The sequence below is a fragment of the Sebastes fasciatus genome, chromosome 12, assembly GCF_043250625.1.
Source record: "Sebastes fasciatus isolate fSebFas1 chromosome 12, fSebFas1.pri, whole genome shotgun sequence".
NCBI lineage: Eukaryota > Metazoa > Chordata > Actinopteri > Perciformes > Sebastidae > Sebastes > Sebastes fasciatus.
This window is the reverse complement of record NC_133806.1, coordinates 5598006-5614178: the sequence shown is the minus strand read 5'-3', so window position 1 is coordinate 5614178 and position 16173 is coordinate 5598006. Positions and strand designations below refer to the sequence as shown.

General features: G+C 40.1%; 2 protein-coding genes across 2 annotated transcripts; both read right to left on the bottom strand.

The window, feature by feature from the left end:
* Nucleotides 1-57: 57 nt before the first annotated feature.
* LOC141778507 (zona pellucida sperm-binding protein 3-like) lies at nt 58-4685 on the bottom strand. The gene is made up of 8 exons (XM_074652803.1): nt 4083-4685; nt 3167-3282; nt 2947-3050; nt 1674-1848; nt 1432-1537; nt 1212-1300; nt 1016-1095; nt 58-463 (listed from the first exon to the last, which is right to left on the bottom strand). The coding sequence occupies exons 1-8, from the start codon at nt 4563-4565 to the stop codon at nt 78-80; spliced, it is 1539 nt and encodes a 512-aa protein (XP_074508904.1). The 5' UTR covers nt 4566-4685; the 3' UTR covers nt 58-77.
* Nucleotides 4686-8955: 4270 nt separating this feature from the next.
* Nucleotides 8956-15602, bottom strand: tektl1 (tektin like 1). Its single transcript, XM_074652802.1, has 8 exons — nt 15180-15602; nt 13556-13840; nt 12880-12984; nt 11825-11975; nt 10340-10506; nt 10139-10234; nt 9926-10039; nt 8956-9311 (listed from the first exon to the last, which is right to left on the bottom strand). The coding sequence occupies exons 1-8, from the start codon at nt 15462-15464 to the stop codon at nt 9114-9116; spliced, it is 1401 nt and encodes a 466-aa protein (XP_074508903.1). The 5' UTR covers nt 15465-15602; the 3' UTR covers nt 8956-9113.
* Nucleotides 15603-16173: the final 571 nt, after the last annotated feature.

The following is a 16173-nucleotide window of genomic DNA, read 5'->3' as shown; positions in this document are numbered from 1 at the left end:
AGATTATTGATTTGAGCTCGTTAAGAGTCATGTAATGAGCCACCCGGACTGAATTAATCACTGTACAAACGTCAGCTTTATTTGTCAAAATCAAATATTTCTTCAAATATTGTGAGAGGTTCCGTGACCTCCTCCTCGACCTCTTCCTTCTCCTCCACAACAGCAGAGCCCTTCACCTGCTCCTCCTCACCTTCTACCTCAACCCACGTCACTCCTTCGCCCCCGAACGGCCACTCTAACTCCTGCATCGCGTTCTCCACCTTACCCGTCAGAGTCACTGCTATCGGTTCAGGCTGTGAAGTCGTCCTCCATTCAGTCACCGCTCTGGTCGTCTCTGGTTGCGGCGCTGTTGTTGTTGTTGTCTTCTTGGTCGTTGTGGTGGGCACCTTCTTCCTCTTTGGGGCTGTGGTGGGTTTCACTTCAGGCTCTATTGTCCACGGCCTGCTGCTGATTATTTTGGTCACTGGAAAATGTAGAATATTTGATATTAGAACATAATTTGCTCCAAAATTACAGCAGAAATTACTATTAAAAAGAAAATAAATAAGATATTCCAACCCACAGATGGCATTTTTTTCTCCAAAATGTATAAAAAGAGGTTTGGAATAAAACTGCATAACTATCAATCCAGTTTCTTACATGTAGCAGTAAAACATAATATATCTCATCTCGCAACGTGTTCCTGTAATGGCACAGTTATATTTAAACTCTTATAGTGAGGTGGCTTACCATAACAGTAAACATATTTTATTTGCAAAGCACCTTACTCCCATGTTGATAAGAGTATTAAATACTTGACAAATCTCCCTTTAAGGTACATTTTGAACAGATAAAAATGTGTGATTAATTATGATTAACTATGGACAATCATGAGAACACTCATTAGTAGGATCAAGTGATTGTTAGTTTTGGTCTGTTCAGGGGATTTGTTGACAGTTTATAATTTCTCCAGCCGTACCCTGTAATGGTAATAATATAGGCTTTATTATGGAAAATGAGAGAAGTAATGACTCACCTGTGGATGCAGCAGAGCTACAGTTGGAGTCGCAGCAGGTGCACACAGAGTTTGAGTTTGGTCCATACAGCTCAAGCCATCTGACAAAAACAACGATGAAGAGCTGATCCCTTTTGTGTCAAGAATTGTAAAGCACGTTTGAACTTTTTATTTCTCAATCAATTTCTTTAAGCAAAAAACACACAAACAAACTAACCTTCTTGTTTTTGTGTCATAGTTGCAGGACTTAGCTGTAGGTGTGGGGACAGAACTGCCCACAGACATGGAGCAGTGCATGTAGAGCTGCTACAGGAGATCAGATCACAAGACGTCCCATCAGTAAGTTGTTTTAGTCTTTTAGCACGATATTCAAACAAAAAACAGCTTAGAAATGAGGCAATTTTTCTCAGGTAATAACTTGAAGCATTTTTGCTCACCTGGCCTGTCATTCCCGTGAACAAGAAGGCATCCACAGAGAATCTCACAGCATTGCTTTTGTATGGGATGAATCTGGAGCGATTATCCTTACTTTCAACCATACACCTTTATCAGAGGGAGAGAAAACCGGACCATTACATATGAGCATATGTTTTATACACATCTGTTTCTTGTTTAATAAAGTCTGAGCAACAATAAACATCAAGCTGTTCAGTGTGTGTGAGAGTGAGGTGTTTATTACCCAAAGTTTTGCACGACTGGATACTGAGGTGTGGATGTGTGGGACTTCTTGGGAGTCGCGTAACACAAGTGGACGTACAGTCTTTCGTCTTGGGACATACGCGGAGCCTCTGCCTGAAAGTACATGGGCTTCCCGAGCACGTACTGATCTGACGGAGAAAGCCTTTCCCACTGAGCTGAAAGACGGAAGGAAACAGTCAGGCAACAACAACAACAGCAGCTTCAAGATTCATCCTCATTAATGCGGTCAAAAGAAGCCCAGATTTCCAAAGATTTAAAGACTTTGATGAAATTCACAGGTTAAGGGTAAGGATGTCGTGATATACCGGTACGGACGATAACCGTGATATTTTGAAAAGGAAATATTGATATCGTGTTAATAATACACATATGATAATATTGTGTAAATAATCCAGCACCGCTTAAATCATTTTATATATACAGTTATGATTACAGACTCTCTCTCCACTTCCCTACGCTCAAAAGAGACAAAATGCATAATAAAGACAGTAAGAGATGAATTTGACTAACAGCATTATTATTATTATTCAAATTTTCTAAAGATACAGATATAATATCGTTAATGTCTATTCTTTTGGCCACGATAAACGTGTAGTGAAAATGATAATGTGACAGCCCTAGCGGAGACACGATACTGACCAGAATTGCTTTAAAGGACTCGTGTGTAGGATTTTGGGGGATTTATTGGCAGAAATGAAATATAATATTCATTATTATGTTTTCAAAAGTGTATAATCACCTGAAACTACGAATCTAATTACCTGAATCTAAGCTAAGTGTTTTCATTAGCTTCATATCTACATAGGAAGAAGGTCCTCTTCACAAAGTCCACCATATTGTACTGCCATGTTTCTAGAGTAGCCCAGAAAGAGACTTTTGCTTTTTAATGATATCTGAAGGCCACCATAGTTTGACATGCTTGGAGATGGTGGGTTGAGCGGTGGAGTATTCAGTTGGTTGCAATCTGCAACCTCACTGTTAGAAGCCACTAAATCCTACAAACCGCTCCTTGAAACCCTAAATTGTATTTAATCCTTCAGTGGTTTCCTCTACTGTTTGATAGAGCATGTTTTGGAGTTGGCATGTTTACTGGTAGTTTATTTCAGAGGACTTACTGGAAAAAAAAAACATATTTCATATTGTTAGGAATAAAAAGATCTAAGAAATAATTAAAATAACATTGTTTCCATTGCTTTTTACTGGGTGGGACTATTACCAGTAATGCATTGTTTCTTCAATTCTCAAACTTTTACCGTTTCGTGGAGTCAGTATGAATTTTGCTCTGTTCTTCATTGGTGTGAAGATCTTGCGCAGCCGCATCTTTGGTGTGTACCCAATTTTGTAGGAGTATTGGTACCTAAACATACAAATACATTTTTAAGATTAATAAAGCTGTGTTAATATATAGATTTCTATGTTATAAGGTTGAAAGAACTTGGTGCAGAAGGCTTTCTGGTGTGGATCCAGTCTCACCTGTTATAATAACATGTAACAGGCAGGGTGAAGGGCACAGCTCGCCTGATGGGTCCTTGGAGCCTCAGTGGATCATATTGTAGTGTGTTTGAATAGACCACTTGGTTATTAATTATCTGCAAAGAAACAATCAGCTAAATAAAAATTTTCATCCTCTTAGTTTAGCATGTTAGCATGTTAATATTTGCAAAAAAAAGCAGCAAATTACAAAACTCATAAACTTCTGACTTTTTACTCATAACGTTATGACTTTATTCTCGTAAACTTCTGACTTTATTCTTGTAAACTTTTGACTTTATTCTTGTAAACTTTTGACTTTATTCTCGTAAACTTCTGACTTTATTCTCGTAAACTTTTGACTTTATTCTCGTAAACTTCTGACTTTATTCTCGTAAACTTCTGACTTTATTCTTGTAAACTTTTGACTTTATTCTCGTAAACTTCGGACTTTATTCTTGTAAACTTTTGACTTTATTCTCGTAAACTTCGGACTTTATTCTTGTAAAGTTATGACTTTATTTTCGTAATATTACGACTTTTTTTTCTCGTAAAGTTATGACTTTATTCTTGTAATATTACAACTTTTTTCTCGTAATATTCTGACTTTATTCTGGAAATCTCAGATGTTTTTCCCTAAATGTGGCCCTAATACTCCGTAGTACATTGTCTCTTTGGCCCTCACTGCATTAGACTTATATAGTATATACTCAGACTATAAACTGTGTTACCTTCATCACAATGCTCAAATGTTTTGCGGCTCCAGACAGATTTTGTATTATTTTTTGCCTAAAATGGCTCTTTTGATAGTAAAGGTTGCTGACCCCTGACCCCTGAACTAGAGCCACATAGCTATCATGGTTTAAAACTGTTATTATGGCAAAAAAAAAGAAACTATCAGGCTGTTGTTAAAGCTCACCGTGCGTTTGGTTCCACACATGCTGAGGTCATATTGAAAGTAAAGGTGATCCCTGGTGGATCTACTGGTCCCACAGGTCCCCAGTCTGAGCCCAGAGTCTGGCTCACGGTTACCCAGAATGCTCCTCTGCACCTGGACGAGCATCTTGCCGAGTTCACACGAAGTCCTCACGGAAACACCCGAACCGCCGGGCGGACCGGTGTGAGCCCGAACAGGGAGCAGGATCTCCCGGACCGGTTCGGGCAAAGCCTCCAGCCCGGTGCCTGTGGACGGAGAGAAATACTCCATCTCCACCAGCGGCAGCCTGGAGTCCAGAAACACCGGGAGGTGGAGGTACGGAGGCGGCAGAGTCGGTGTTTCTCTCCAGGTAACTTCTTCTCTCATCACCTGGGTCGGTTGTTTTATTACAGCCTCAAACGTCGGTGCTGTTCGTCCATCAGTGGAGGACAACAGCAGCATGAACAACAATTCCAGGTAAAACATGTTTACGGTTTTTAAACTTAACAATTCAACCTTATCTAAACAGTACTATCACTGATGCTGTTCTCCTTAATTGGAGCCCAATCAACAGCACCTGGTAGTGATGTGTCGTCGCGAACGAGTCGGTTCATTGAGCCGGCTCTTTTAAAGGGACTGTTTGTAAGAATCAGAAATGCTTGTTAACAGCGACACCTCTGGCCGTTGAGTCAAAAAAAGTCAGCGTCGGGCTCGCGCTTGTGCTCGCTCTACATAGACATGAACGAGCATCGCTCAAAACAGTGAGGCGACACACGTCAGCCAAAACCACAATATCACTCTATATTTCAGCTGCTTGGCAGTAATGTTAGCTGACCAGACGAAGGTCTCTCCATGAATCAATGCTGATCCTAGTGTTGGCTTTTCCTGCCTCAGCCTCCCGACCGCGGCCGGAGGGAACAGGGGAGACTCCAGAGTTTTGGTCGGCGACGATAACGTTTCTCGCTGCGGAGCCCCGTCACTTCACAAGACACAGAAAACCTCTGTTGGTCTGGAGGAGCTGCAGCATTTATTTCTGTACAAACGTCCACTGTACATTCACTAGATATTCTCAGAGCTAAACTAACTCTTCTACAGTGTGTAGTGTGCACGCATAAACGTGAGCGTAAAGAGTTAGATGGCATTGACTTGAATACAACAATAGAGAACATAATGTTACCTGATCAAATAAAAACGTTAGGTCCAAACAATATTTTTTTATACAATTCTGTCAACACATAAATAAAATTACTCATATACAGCATGGCAATGTTCCAACATTTGCAGGCTAAGTATGCAACATGAATGTAATAAGACTTTCTTATGCCAGTGCCACATGAGCACAAGCATTGTTCAGGTGGAGTACAACTCCATCTTCTTATTTCTGTACATTGGGTCACACGTATACAGTTAAAATAGCATTTTATTTAATTTGTTAAAATCCCTGAAACCTACGTTTTACTGTAATCCTTTTTTTTAATACTGAATTCTGCTACTGCTGCCACCGCCTATACTCTGTATGTGAGCCTCTTTTTGGAGGAGTTTTATCCTTTTTTTGGTGGAGGATCTAAAGACAGAGGGTAAATACAAACACAGTGTGTACATATTTAATTCTAAAGCCCTCTGAGACAAACTTGACCGTTTTATCACAGTTTGTAGAAAAATACTAAATCATGGTAACATAAGCTACATCACCCCTGCTCTCCGCTCCAAAAATAGTTCTGCAACTAGAAAGGCACGTATTTACTTGGCAATAATCAGAGAAAAATATTTTTTTTCCCTATGTCACACACATGATGTAAAAACATGGTATAACAAACTTTGTCTTATGAGCAGATTAGTGCAGAGTTATTAAAAGGAAGTTGAGTACAATGTGTCGATTAGAGGGCAGAAAAGGCAACAGCGCCTCCACTTCAAGTGTGTCAAACATGCTGTGTGTTACAATACCCAAACTGCCATACTATTTGATATGCCAGATAAAGATTTAGTATGTCCCAATACATAGTATGTCAAATGCAGTATGCCAAAAATACCAGGATGTCCTACTACATCCGGTCTCATTTTGCAGTGTGCAAGCCGGCACGCTTTTCTGGCTATTCTGACCCACAATCTTTTGCACAGCGGATATATAAGCAAAAGGGTCAAAGTTCAAGGCACAATGTTATGAAGTAGTAGTATGTCCCAATTATATTATTATAATTAATACTGCATGCAACAGTAGTTAGTGTTTAAGTGCAGCTGCAGTATGTACTAAAAGTAAAAAGAAAAAGTATTTGGAAAGTACCCAAGTTCTCTGCCATGTTGCTTCTATTCACCAAACTGCGTATGAAATAAGAAGCATGAGTAATGTGCCAGCCCAGTAGGTGTTAGCAGGTGTTGGAGCTCCGTTGCACAGATGTGTGTCGCAGCATTCATTGGTGAAGGTGAAGTTGAGTCCCATTGTGCGTCTTTCTCCCGTGGCTCCACACAGGGAGGGCGGGATGCAGCTCTTCTCATACAACACCACACGGTAGTCTCCTGAAAATCACGAGTTCATTAGAAACATCAGTTTTGGGAGAGACTTGCATAGACACAAAATAAACCACACTGACACATCTCCCTCCGTGCTGCATTTCTCAGTTCTTTTTCTCAGTTTTGATTCATTTAAATTTTTGTTCAGTGACTTGAGGCGGCCCTCACCTTTCTCACCCACAGCTCTGCTGGACAGACAGACCTGCCCAGATGGACACATGAGAGGGAATCTGATGCAGGCCAGAGGTGAGATGGCGGGGAACACACAGGTGTAACAGAAGAGGGGAACTGGAAGGACAGGCAGGTTAAAACCACTCTTTGTAAAATAGTTTAGTTTTGCAGAGGAGCTTGGACTATGATCCAAAATGTGATAAATTACAGACTGTATCATCTATTGCTCTGAATTTAAATCCTCAAATGTTAACATTTTGTAATTGTTGAGCTTTATTAAAATGTATTATATCATTAGTATCAGTGGTAATAGTTGAAATTGGATAATTGCTGTAAATCACTTCATAAATAAGCTGAAATTATAATATAACACAAAGCTTCATTGTTGACTCGAGCTATATTAGCTAAAGCTGAAACTATACTAGTTGATTAATTAGCAACTATTTTTATAATCATTATTTAAAACATTTGCTGGTTCCAGCTTCTCAAATGTAAGGATTTGCTGGTTTTCCTTGTCTTATATTATAGTAAGTTGAATATCTTTGGGTTTTTAGCAGGACAAAACAAGACATTTGAAGATGTCACCTTGGGCTCTAAAAAACTGTGAGGCACAATTTCCACAATTTTCTAACATTTTCTAGACCACATAGTTAATCAGTTGAATAAGAAAATAATTTGCAGATTAATCACTGCTAAAAAAGAATCATTAGTTGCAGCCCTACTATTAGCTATTGCTGCAAAAGTAAAGTATTTCTGTTGGCAATAGCATGCATGTTTTGTGCATTCATAAATACAAACATAACACATAAAGACACACTTGTGTTTTGTTCACCTACCCACAGCTGGAAGTAAACAAAGGAGAAGCAGAGGGAAAACCAGCTTCGACATTACTGACTGCTTCTGGGAGAAAATATGCTTGCAGCTTGGTTCTTCAGCTCTTAACGTCGGCTCTTTCTCGTTATTTTCTAGAACATACCAGCTGTCTTCATCTCGAACACAAGAAACCTGTTGAGGTCTCAGTCTTTATGACTTAGAGTCAGTTTCCGATCAGCTTTATCCAGGCTTTCTCAGCCTCCTCCGCCGGCCCGGCTGCAGAGATCTGAAGGTAAATCTCCTCTGGTTTCTCTTGATATTCTGTTTGTTAACTCCAAGTAGCTCCACACCCCAATACTTATGATTCAATCACGCTGTTAGGGTTCCCGATGACTTTACAGCGCTGCCCGGGACACTCACCGTCCCACAGAGAATAGTCCCATTCAGATTCAAGAGAATCAAGTTTATGTGGAAAACTACACAAAATGTTCACTCATGTCATGCTTCTTTTTTTTTAACAGAATGCAAGAGATGTGGTGTGTACTAAGGTAAAACAGGGCAGGTTTATTAAATCATGTCTTATTTCTTAATGAAAGACGTTGAGTTTGGTGGGAGGGCTGTCAAGTGACCTGCGGTCCCATGACTAGAAATCTGAGCAGGAGGTAGGAACAGTTCCACAGACTTTAACTGTATGGTAAAGATGTTAAATTAACAGGACTTTAAAGCTGGTTTGGTTCACAAAAAATGCTGTTTGTATCTTAAATTAAACTATAATTCAAGCTACATTGTGCTCAATAGACTAATTCCATTAGTTCCTAAAGGGCAAAACCTTTGGCCTTACTTTAGTAGGGGTCGAGCGGTGAGCGGGGGAATGTGAGCCATGCTCACTTTTGCCTTGTTGTTTTATTGCAGTAAAGATAACCAAATTAGACCACGATGAAATGGTTACGACAAATAAAATCTTGAAAAAAGAAAAGGAAAAGAGTTTTTTGTGAAATTTGCCAGTTATTTTTCAATTTCACACGGGGGGGGGGGGGATACGACATGAAGCGACACAGTTCATGTGAGTCTCACAAGAAATGTGCCGATCAAAAAGAGATGTGCCGATTTATGGATGCATCCGGGCAAAGCTTAGAGGTGTTACAAGATAAGGGGCAGAATAGAAATGCTTATTTTTAGGTTAGACAGTCGTTGATTACCTCTCAGCCTTGGTAACATGTCTCACATTGTCCCACACAAACATACTCTTTGTCCCAGATTTGGTCTGTTGGGATCTAGTCACCCTACTCAAAGGTGTTGGATGGGATTGAGTTCAGGGTCTCTGCTTGATTCTTTAACCTTGTGCATGGGGTAACTGAAACAGGAAAGGGCCTGTAACATAGAGTATGTGAACAGGGGTGTCATATCCCATTTTATTAATCTTGAACCAGTACATTTTGCACATGGCTGCTCCCTATTTCTCCCAACACACAAAGAGTTTTCTTCTCTCTCTGCTTGCATGTCTGCTGCAGCCCTGCTGAATGCAAGACAATGCAGTTGGCTTCAGAACGCCCCCTGCTGGAGGAAAGAAGGAATGCCTTGCTTGTCGACATGCTGACGCCTCATGCGGACGACAGCTGAATCCACCTGAGCTGCTACTCTCTTGCCGTGGTGGTCGTCCAGCAGCTGCAGACAGGCCCGCTGCAGCCTCGTCAGCTCCCCTTCAGAGGACGTTAGATATCGCCTCAGCACTTCACTGCCCTGAGAGCCACACAGGAAATACATTTGGTTTGAGGCACTCAGTAGGGGAGGTTAGTGTTAAACCACTGAATGTTTTTTTTAATATATGGTGTGAAGTCATGAGAACATCTGCCAGCACATTTGAATATGAAGAGATGCTGGTGTGTTTTGTGATCGTCTTTATTTACACACATGAAGAGAGAAGCTCCCTACTATCTTATATGAAAGACAACTTCTAACTAAGCTTAAAGATAACGTGTTTTAACCTTGTTTGTTTGCTGTTACTCCCTGTATTCAGGTCAGTGTATGTTTTTGGGTTAGCCTTAACGCCTGACCTTATAATGTGTTGAGGCAGCATCGAGAGACAAGTCCCAGTTTTGGTTTGGTTTAGATCAGTCATGCAGATAGTTGTCTGCAGAGGTGCGAGTGCAAGCTAACATAATAGGTCCCTTTTCCACAAAAAGGTTTATTTGTATTGATAATTTATTTATTAAGAACTAATAAAGCCTTTAGTTTCAACTCTGAACCCCTTTACCAAGTATGAAGAAGAAGAAGATGGTAGCCAAATTTCTGTCACCATCATTTGTAAGTGTGTTTGCACATATATGGATACATATTTTGGGAGCAGTAAACACCTGTATGAGATGAGCAGCCTCAGGTAACTGTGTCCCAGGGTGTCTTTGATAAACCTGCACTATAGGCCTGTTGAGCTTCTCTCTGGACAGTAAGTCACCGCTGTAGTCTGGACCCTGTAAACAGAATAACACGGGGAAAACATCACCCTTTACACATTGTCTCTGAACCTCCAATAAATTCACCGACCCTGTTCAGCATACACACTAACTAACCTGCACTGTGTCGTGGCTTTGACGAATACAATTAATTTCCCTCCGCTTGCGAAAAATGGCCTGCCTGGTGGCCGCAGACATCAGACTCAGGTTTTGCTACAAAAGACAGAATGAAATGGAAACTTGTGTTTTATTATTCTGATATCAGCGTGACAGTATTTCTGTATTGCATGCAAAGATGTTTGACAAGTTTGTGTCTACCTGCAGACTGATTGTCTCTGCAATTTTCTTCACCAGGCCGTCATTGACGCTGTGGTGAGCAGCTTTCTGTCTGCTGATTGCACTGGGTATTAACCGTCTGATGTTTTCCCTCAGTAGCTGTGACTGGTGGACTGTCAAAGTGGACGACTCTAAAACCTGTTTACATTCTGGAAGAAGACAAATCAGTGACGTACAAAAATAATTGTTTAATTTAAGCAAGCTATGGTGGTCAAGAACAGAGAGATTTTAACAAGTAGGGACCATCCTAAAATAACCCTTACGCTGTAGACGGCAGTTGCTTACATGCTGCAATGTAATCCTATTGGGGCAAGCTGGCACCGTCATTTACGTCCACTAAAAGTGCTTGTTTTTGCCCTGACTGGCTCTGATTGTTATTATAAGTGTCTGACAACATTATGGAAAGAGTCTCACTCAAGGAGAAGTCTAGTTCTGAAATCTGGCGAGGTGACGTGTTGCTGGAAGTCAACGGTGGAATACATCCGTAGTGGAAATGTGAGTGCGATGCGTTGGAGTACAGGAAGTGTAGCTTAAAGTTATCTAAAAGATTTTCAATGTCATGGCTGAATATTTAGATGATTTCCACAAGGTGGATGAGGTCTTTGAATTCATTGGCCGCCCGTATTTATTTGAGCTAGAGTATACGGATATTCAAATTTCACAACGAGACTCCAGGTTGAAAAATACCAAAGTTACCCTTTAAGGGTGGCGTAGGTTAGTGATGAGAGTATGTTTTAGTATATATTCTATGTTCTACAGAGATATACTATGATAATGTACACATATTTGCACTCTGTACATATACAGTAGTTATACTGCCAATTGTAAGACATAATAGTGGACAGCTACTAATGCACATATTCACTTAATCAGATAAAGTGAAGGCCTAACAGTCTTGTACAGAAGGTACTAGCGTCAGCATTTAGCTCAAAACACCAGTGTGCCAAAGAGCAGCCTCACAGAGCTGCTATTATGGCTGTAGGCTCTTTGTCTTGTTACTACAGTATGTGTCTACATGGCCACAATATTTCCTGTATATACTGTAGACACAGACAGTGTGCATTAACACATGAATAATGCAGTAAACTCATTTCTTCAGTCTTATACTGAATACTGTCTCCATATTAGAGCCAATATTTCACATGACACATCTTTCAATTTTACTAGTTCCAGTATTTGTATAATTTTTTTGTAATTAATTATTTTGTGTTTGTGCTTTATTTAATTGTCTTTTGAAAAAGGTAATGTCAAACCACAATTTTAACCTGACAAAGATCCGACTGGGATCAATTTTTTTTTATTATTGTTAGTAGTCGCCCACATTGAATGTGTGTAAAAAAAATCACGCTCCTTCTTTTGTGGTGCTTTGTGTAATTTGTCTTTTCTCCTTGAGAGCTGCTTGTCCTGCTGCAACAGTGTGGTTGCCTGCAGGGACCAGTACAGTTTGACTTTGTGTCCTGAGTTTACCTGGTGTGAAGGGGCCGATGGGGTCCGTTTCGGTGGAGGTGTGATCAGCGCTGCAGTGTCTTCTAAAAGAGCTTCTGCGAGGCAGGAGGTCCAGGACACGAGCCCTCTCACTGGCACAGTCCAGCAGCTCTCTGCTGCTCTGACCCAGGGACTGCAAGACACATGAAAAGGACGCATTAGGTCTGCAACTAAAGATTATTTCCATTGTTGATTAATGTGACGGTTATGGCCAACACAATTTCCCTCAAATCTAAAGTGACATCTTTAAATGTCTAAAACACAAACGGGTTAAATTTTCTATCACATAAGACAAAGAAATTCTCACACTGAAAAAGCTGGAACTAGAAAATGTTTGTTTTTATGCCTCCGCACCAGTGACAGCCTTGGCTTGAGGCATTATGTTTTTGGGTTGTCTGTCTGTCTGTCTGTCTGTGCGAGTTCAAAGGTCAAGGTCACTGTTTTGGTCATAACTCAAGAATTCATATGCTAATTTTGACAATTTCACACACACGTCTAATAGGATGAATTAGTCAAATGATTAATCAATTATCACAATAGTTGCCTATTAATTTTCTGTCGATTGACTATAATTAATTGACTAATCGTTTCAGCTCTAGTACAAATGTTGATGAGATAATAATTAATTTCACATTTCTGTATACATTTCAAACTGAACAAGTGTTTTGCTTCCTAGTAGAAGATTCGTTTTAAGTTCCCTTGTTTCTTTTAAGTCATTTTCACAGTTCAACTTATATTTTCTATGTAGCTCGTTTTCTTATTAAGAGGACTTTATTGGAAGACTTTTAACATTATCATAATAGGTCTTGGCAAATATGCATTAGAAGTAATGCAACGTGATTTTGCTTTGCATTTGTAAAGTATTTGTGTGGAGGTTATTAGGATTTGGCAGTGTTGTTTGTCCTCCATCACTCATGCCAGTAAATCACATGGCAGTGGAAAAGAGAGAGAAAGAAACAGAGACAGAGTGTGTGGGGGGTGAGGAGGGTTAAAGGGAAGTCAACCAATGAAGACAGAATAGTAACGTTGTAGATCACCTGTAGCTGGGTCAGTGTGTTTCTCAGAGCTCCCTCCAGATCCTGTTTCAACTGGGCCAGCTCTCTCCTCTCACACAACAACAAGTAATCAGCACCATCTCTCACCTGCAACAGAGCAGACCTGTCAGCAAACACATCTCCTCTCCTTGACAAGTGAAGATCGCAATACAGAACTTAATCAATCAATCCGTAGTCTGGTGTATCACTTACACCATGACTAAGCTGTAATGGCAGTGCAAACGTAACGTATTGTAGTCAATATCGAGAGGATTTAAAAATGATCGATATTAGGAGTACTTTGTCTGAATACGATACGTGTAATAATAATGTGTGAGGTGCGTGGGATTTTAACTATTTTTTTTTTATTTTGTAAAGTTTCCTGCATGTTTCTGCAGGTGAAATCCCTGAACATGTCCTGTGCAGAAAATTTTAAAAAGTGGTTGAGACCAAAAGTCTAAATATTTAAGATAAGTGCATAATGTGAGATGAGCCTTGATGCAAGTACAACACCACTGCTGGTCCCTGTGGAGAAACTCTCTTTTTGGTGTTTCTTCTCAACAGGAAGGTCAGAGGTCAGAACGATTCAGTGTTTTCCTCGAGGATCGTCTAGTTATATGACTATTTATCACACTATAGAACAAAGCACAGTGTAGGGAAGAGATGAGGGTGAACTTACCGTCTCAGCAGTGGATGGCCTCCTGGTCCTCTCCTCCGAGCTCCTCCTGTTGACAGTCAGATCAGCCCGGAGGTTCCGCAGCATCAGCTCCAGGTGACCTCTATCCCTCTCCAGCTTTAAGCCCTCCTGGGTCACTGTACCGGCCTGCCTGCGCAGCCGGTCCTCCACCTGCCGCACCCTCCGCATGTACTCAGCGGCCACGGAAACGCTGGCCTCGGCACACTTCTCACGCAAGCTGGTAGGTGGGAACGGAGCCACAGATGTCCTCCGGGAGCCACTGGAGAACTTCAGAAGAAAGTTAGATTGCAATTTCTAAATGTCCAAGTCAGTGGTGGAAAGTACATTTACTCAAATACTGTGCAATTTTGAGGTACTTTTACTTCACTAGAGTATTTTCATTTTAAACAACTTTAGGCTACTTCTACTCCGTTACATGTCAGGGAAATATAGTAACTCTGACCATGTAGGCCTGTAGCCTAAAACTGTCAGTGGCTCCATGTACTCAGTTTTCAGCCTATAAAAGCAGCAAATATTGGATCACATCTCTGTTTTCTCACCATCGCTCCTAACCAATTTCTGATTCTTACAAGCAGTCCCTTTAAAAAAATAATCCAATATTGTAATAAACTGTAAACAATACTTTAACACTGAATGGAGCCATTCTACTTTTATGCTGAGTTACTTTAAGCATATTTTGCTGGTAATACTTCTGTACTTTTACTTTTCAATGCAGGACATTTACACATAAGAGTAAATGTATACTGTCTGTTGGGTGTTAAATAATGATTTTGTGACTTTTAGTGCTTTATCTCCTTTGAAAACATCTCACCTCAAGCTAAATTCTTAGATCTTAACTTGAAGCTTTTATAGGACTGATGCAATTTTTGGTGCAATTTTGTGATTCAAAATAATCTGCAGCTTTTTAGCCTACTTATAATGCATTATTTTTTTTTATGAGTGTCAAACTTTAACACTGAATGGAGCCATTCTATATAATAAATATGTTTTATGCTGAGTTACTTTAAGCATATTTTTGCTGTACTTTTACTAAAGTAGATTTTTCAATGCAGGACATTTGCACGTAAGAATAAATTTATACTGTCTGTTGGGTGTTAAATAATGATTTTGTGATTTTTAGTGCTTTTTTCTCCTTTGAACACATCTCCCCTGCTTGCTTTTACATGTTATTTTGGTGCATTTTTTTAAAAAAAATCATTGTGATGAGAAATAATCTGCAGCTTTTAAGCCTACTTTTAATGCATTATTATTTTGCTGTACTTTTACTAAAGTAGACTTTTCAATGCAGGACTTTTTACATGTAGGAGTAAATTTGTAACGTCTGTTGGGTGTTAAATAATGATTTAGTGCTTTATCTCCTTTGAAAACATCTCACCTGTTTGCTTTTGCATGCTTTTTTGGTGACATTTTTTTTTTAATCATTGTGATGAAAAAGAATCTGCAGCTTTTTAGCCTACTTATGCATTATTGGTCTTTATGAGTGTCAAACTGTATCACTGACCATATAGGCCCCTATATCCTAATACTGTCAGTTGCTCTCTGTCCTCAGTTTGCAGCCTATAAAAGCAGCAGATATTGGATCATGTCTCTCTGTGTGTTTTCTCACCACCCCTCCTGCGGTTTGAGGCCTCATCGACGTTTTGCAGATGCAGTCACGACTCTCTCCACATTCCTCCCCTGTGATCTTATCTCCTTCGGTTGTTTCCGCTGTGCGCTTTGGGCTGAAACCGGCGGTGGCGCTGCAGCTCCGGATCCGGCTGCAGGACCCCGACCGCCCGGCTCGAGTCTGCCGCACAACGAGCTCCGCATGCCCGATGGAGCGGACCGTAGCATCGCGCCAAGACTCCGGTCCGATGGTGACCGAGCCGAGAGGCACCGACTGGACCTGCATTCCTCCACTATACTCAGCTTTCCCTCTCTGAATATAGATGATAAATCCCTCTGATGAAGATCAGAGGGTTTCCACTGTGAAGCATCCAGAGTGAAAACTTATGTTTTTTTGTTTTTGAGGAATGAGCTCCATAGCAACAGTTCCTGAAGTAACCAGACCTAGAAACTCCAAGCTATTTGGTGATTGGATGGTGAGGAGAAGGCAGGGGGTGCTGCTGTCACTCAACACCTCTTTAACAGTCAAATCCACCAGAGACAGTGTTACATGACTGAGTTAAAGCAGGTCAACAGGTTGTTATTAACATGAAACTCTTGAATCAAAAGATGAACTACTTTAGAAAATATCTGGTTCTTTGATGAAAAGTCTAAGGGAAAAGTTAACTACAAACTACGACTCCCATGGTGCATTTAGGCAAGAAACATCCAATGACAGCTTATTTTATTCTGTTATTTTTAATTTACTTTAAATAAATTAATTAATTAAATTTTTTTTTTTTTTTCATAACTTTATTTATATTTTGAATGCTGAAGTTGTTTCCCTAGTGTACTTATTGTGTTCGTCTCTACGCTCCACTACTTAAAAAATTGGTTTATAAACTATTGTAATTACGAACCGTAAATGCATATATGAAATAAATTGCAACAACCTCGAAAAAATAGAAAAAAATAAAGTATGAAAAAATAAAAAATTATTAATTGCGTGTCTTCTT